The 5,000-nt window shown below is 33.6% G+C and overlaps 1 protein-coding gene across 2 annotated transcripts in view; it reads left to right on the top strand.

Annotated features, from left to right (window-relative positions):
- Positions 1 to 1,381: 1,381 nt before the first annotated feature.
- The window catches only part of LOC119576928, an 11,791-nt gene continuing 8,172 nt past the window's right edge, over positions 1,382 to 5,000 (top strand). The window contains exons 1-2 of one of the 2 annotated variants that reach the window (XM_037924578.1): positions 1,382 to 1,537; positions 4,731 to 4,895. In XM_037924578.1, coding sequence (XP_037780506.1) covers positions 4,749 to 4,895 — 147 coding nt within the window. In that variant the 5' untranslated portion in view covers positions 1,382 to 1,537; positions 4,731 to 4,748. The remainder of the gene's footprint in view (positions 1,538 to 4,730; positions 4,896 to 5,000) is intronic. The other variant, XM_037924579.1, reaches the window with a different exon arrangement.

Here is a 5,000-nt window from a genome sequence, read left to right on the forward strand (position 1 = left end):
TATACACGTATGTATGTATTTATGTGTGTGGTGCGTGTGCGTGTGCGTGTGCGCGCGCGCCCTGATAAAGCAGTGTGTACAGACGGATGTATCTTTTGTCAGTGAAAAGTCATGGAAAAGGAAGCAACAGAGAATGTTTTATAACGATGTAAATGAAACTTCGTTTATCTATTTCAAATATAAAACATACAGAGGTTAATCTGACGAGAATGGAATGGAAATGTCCCAGTGGTTTTAGTTTACTTAATGAGTAGATAGATGGCTCCACAAGTTCTTAGTTACCGAGGAGTCCATTACTATCCCAACCTATATCTATACCTTTTCCTTCATTTTCGCAATTAGTAGTATCACTACAATTTAAAGGCTATTGTGATAGCATGTCAATGACAATAAAGGCAGTATCAATATTAAAACATGAGAATATACATTCCGAAACCTCAAGGCATAGGGAAATCTGGTGACGTCACATAGAAGGCTTATGTGACTAATTGACTCCTTGGTGGCTGAGCGGAACCATCTATGTGCAAAGAGAATTCATAAAACTATAGGAGGCATTACGTGTACCCGACGGCACCGGCATAAATTAATCGTTTCATTATCCTAAATATTATTATTTAACCGTGGAAACGGATTAATAGAACAGCTTTCCAACTTTTGTACGTTTTACATTGGTCATATATATATATATATATATATATATATATATATATATATATATATATATATATATATATATATATACATATAATTTTTTTTTCTGATGGGAAAGTGCGGTTTATACTTTATTTCATTTTCTCAAAGAATTCATTAATTATTATTGTGTTGTTTTGGTATTGTGAAAAATATGAAAGCAGTATTGAAAGACTAAAGGATTTAATCTACTAGCAGTCAAAATTTTAGACTGTTACTAGCAGTTAGTATTAATAGTGACATTATTACTATTATCATTATTATTGTTATTATTATCATTATTACTGTTATCATCATCATCATTGCTATTATTATCATTATTATTATTATAATCATCATTATCATTATCTTTTTTTCATCAGAGTTATTATCAATATTATCATTTTATCATCATTATTTATCTTGAAATTAGAGAAAAGTTGTTACTCACTGATATTTTAAATCATGTTTAGCGATAACTGACGTCCGAAGAATAGACAGCAATGTAGTATAACACTGGAATTATTAAATCAAATCTTAGTTACACCAGTACTTAAAAATGAGCCAGCGGCCTTCATCCTTGCTTATACAGTATACTGATGAAAAGTGAAGTAAATATCTGAACTATCATAGTTACTCCCATTAGATGCCATCGTCCTCAGTAATTATATTTATACGAACTATCTTAGTTACTCCTTTTAGATATCTCCGTCGTCAGCAAGTACGTCTTTCTGAACTACCATAGTTACTCCTATCTGGCATCGTCTTCTTTACTTCTAGTTCCCTGTGGAAAGAGAAAACGATGTCGGAACATTACCGTCACGTGTAATCAAGCAGGTATTGGAGTATCGTTCACTATTGTTAGCAGGTTAGTGAGCAAAGCACTGTTCCGCTAAGACGGTTCTTGGTAGTTGTATTCAGTTATGGGTGAATGACTAAGGGTGTTTTCGATTATTACAAATGTATAATACACAGTGTGGAATTTTGTAGGAATTGAGAGTGAAAGAGATAATTGTTTTTATTCGTAGAGATGATAACAAAACACTACAAAGGGTGTCCCGTTAGTACTGTTTTCGTGGTTTTTCACGCTTCCTTGTTTTGTTTTGTTTTTTGTTTTTTTTTCTCACAACCGCTGGCATTTTGCCCGAATGCCAGAAGGATAATTATTGTCTTAACTGCAAATTTTGCGCTGGCTGTTTTTGTTTCAAATCGTAAGGTTTAATTGGTAATAGCTTTACTAATGCAAAACATGTTTATTATTATTATGAAACGATTTGAAAAGACACTCTGAAATGTATGTAATAGAATATAATTGGCAAAATTCTTTATTGTATATATTATTTAAAAAACAGAAGGCACCTACTTGCTCGTTTGTTTGTTTACATAAGGCACTGAGAACAGGGGACCGCATCAGATATACGTAGCATATTGTTATCTTGTAAAAAATAAGAATATGCTTGTTCATATACATATTTCCATGTATCCAATAATGTTCATGCACACACACACTCACACATATGTGTGTGTGAGTGTGAGTGTGTGTGTGTGTGTGTATGTGTGTGTGTGTGTGTATGTGTGTGTGTGTGTGTGTGTGTGTGTGTGTGTGTATGTATATATATATATTTATATATATATATATATATATATATATATATATATATATATAATACACTGTGTGTGTATATATGTATATATATGTATATATATATGTAGATATATGTAGATATATATATGTATATATATATATATATATATATATATATATATATATATATATATATGCAGGGGCGTCACTTAAGGGGGGGCATGGGGGGTTCACCCCCCAACTCTTAAAAAAGCCTCTTTTTGCAGGGCAAAATCTAGTTCTGCAGGGCAAATTTTCTGGTATTTGTAATTTATAATTTTCTACCAATAATACGATATATAATACTGGTTGATGGTCCATTCCGGGCTACTTATAAAGAGCTAGTGAGCATTTTCTTTTTCGTGATTTGCAGGGCAAAATTTTTTTTTCAGGGCAAATTTACCCGTCACCCCCCCAACTCATAACATGAAGTGACGCCCCTGTATATGTGTGTATATATGTATATATATATATATATATATATATATATATATATATATATATATATATATATATATATTAGTATGTATGTATGTATGTATGTATGTGTATGTATGTATGTATATATATGCATATATATGTATGTATATATATGCATATATATGTATGTATATATATGTGTATATATATATATGCATATATATGTGTATATATGTGTATATATATGTATATGTATATATGTGTATATATATGTATATATATATATATATATAATGTGTGTGTTATGTGTGTGTTGTGTGTATGTTGTGTTTGTGTATGTATGTATACGTGTGTGTGTGTGTGTGTGTGTGTGTGTGTGTTGTATGTATGTATACGTGTGTGTGTGTGTGTATGTAGTATGTATGTATGTATAGTGTGTGTGTGTTTGTGTATGAATGTAATAACGTTTATGAACTTTTCCAGGACAGGTGCCGTGGTTCTTCTCAAAGATACCACAATTTCCGTGGTGCCATTGGAAAAAAAAGCAACGAGGAAAAATGTCCAAGTTCTACATGGCCTTAATACTAGTAGAATGGCTTCCCAAAGTCTGGGGGTCTGTAACGTGAAATATGGCATTACGCCATAGCTGCTACAGATAGACTTGAATCTCGGCTGTAATATTATCAGCTTATTTTGAAAATATTGATTGCATAACACAAATCACAAGCTCTGATTGACTACTGATGACATTATATGGAAATTTGAGGTGTGGCTAGCGACCCACCCGGTTTTAATTTGTATCTAGTGACGGATTTTCTAACTTATACAACGGTAATTTGGAATAATAGTGTTTGATTTATTACATATATGTTCAACTGTTTTAAGAATTTTCATTAGTATCACGTCTCACACAGGGACGGATGGAAACTAAGAAACTTGCAATAACCGAGTCTTCAGGAAAATTCAAATATAAGTTAGGAACCTCCAATGCGTTTAGCTTCCGTAGAATATCATTGAAATGGTAACAAATGGGGCACATATTATGATGCTGTTACGTTGTGTTTACTGTGTATGCAGCGTTGCTAAGTACTCAAATGTGTGTGTGTGTGCGCGCGTATGCGTGCATGTGCATCTGTGTAAGTGTATTTGTGTTTATGTATATACTTGCATACAGTACATACATGCCAGCAGATGGACACATAATGCACTAATATTTAGAGTGCAACCCGTTTACCATAAATAGATAAAACTAATATCCATATTGTATACATAAGTGTTACTAACAAGAGAACGTTGTCGTAAATTAGCAAACCAGGAATGTTAACCGCTTGCCCACCATAATTGTGTGTTAAGCAGTACAAAGTACATGTTACAGCATAATACGAAACTATGAAGATAATTAGGATGATAAAAAATCAGTGCACTGTCGCTAAGATGTCGGTATTACAAGAGTCTCCGTCGTTTTCATTATTATACTTAGGACACAATGCATAAATGGACGTGCAGTTTTGTTACCAGTCTTTCTCTCTTTCTACTTATATTTTCCGTGTATAATCACGTTGTGACTGATTTACCGAACATAAGCAATTGAAGGAACCCAATTCATATGAATAGTTGCGATAGTGGTTTTATAAACAAAATTACCTGTATGTTCCCCCAGTCAACTCATTCTATAATGTAACGTAAGTCTAATAGCCACAAAATAGTCATAATACTGTCTGTCTTATCTAGTCTGTCGTATTTTAGGACAATTGATACAGACAGTCGGGCATGCATGGTTATAGTGGACATACAAGCATTATTTTTTCCTGAGGATTTTAATGTAATAGCTTCGTCTATGTCAAAAGATGCGGTAATTGTATGTACAACCGACGCCCGCAAACAGACACAAACACACACGCACACACTTTTTTTTTATTCTCTATGACAAGAATGCTATTCCGTGTGTTTATGTAAGATATTTATTATCATTCAACAAAATAAACAAAATATCCATCGCCTTACTGACTTCTTCCAGTCAGACAGATCGCACATCATGGCCACCGACATCCTCAGCCGCGAGCAGGCCTTGTCCTTCCTCGCCAAGGTCGGGATGGCGGACGGCGAAAAAATTCTTCGGGAGGAACCGCGGAAATTCCTCTCGGATCTTATAAAGGCCTTTCAAGCACATTTGCCTTTCCAGGTAGGTCATGGCCGGGTAATCATTGTGTATGAATTGTATTTCGGTTGATTTTTATGTACCGTTAAGATGAGACATGTTTTGTAGTATTTCAATAGACATGATTCT

This window comes from Penaeus monodon, chromosome 9, assembly GCF_015228065.2.
Source record: "Penaeus monodon isolate SGIC_2016 chromosome 9, NSTDA_Pmon_1, whole genome shotgun sequence".
Classification (NCBI taxonomy): Eukaryota; Metazoa; Arthropoda; class Malacostraca; order Decapoda; family Penaeidae; genus Penaeus; species Penaeus monodon.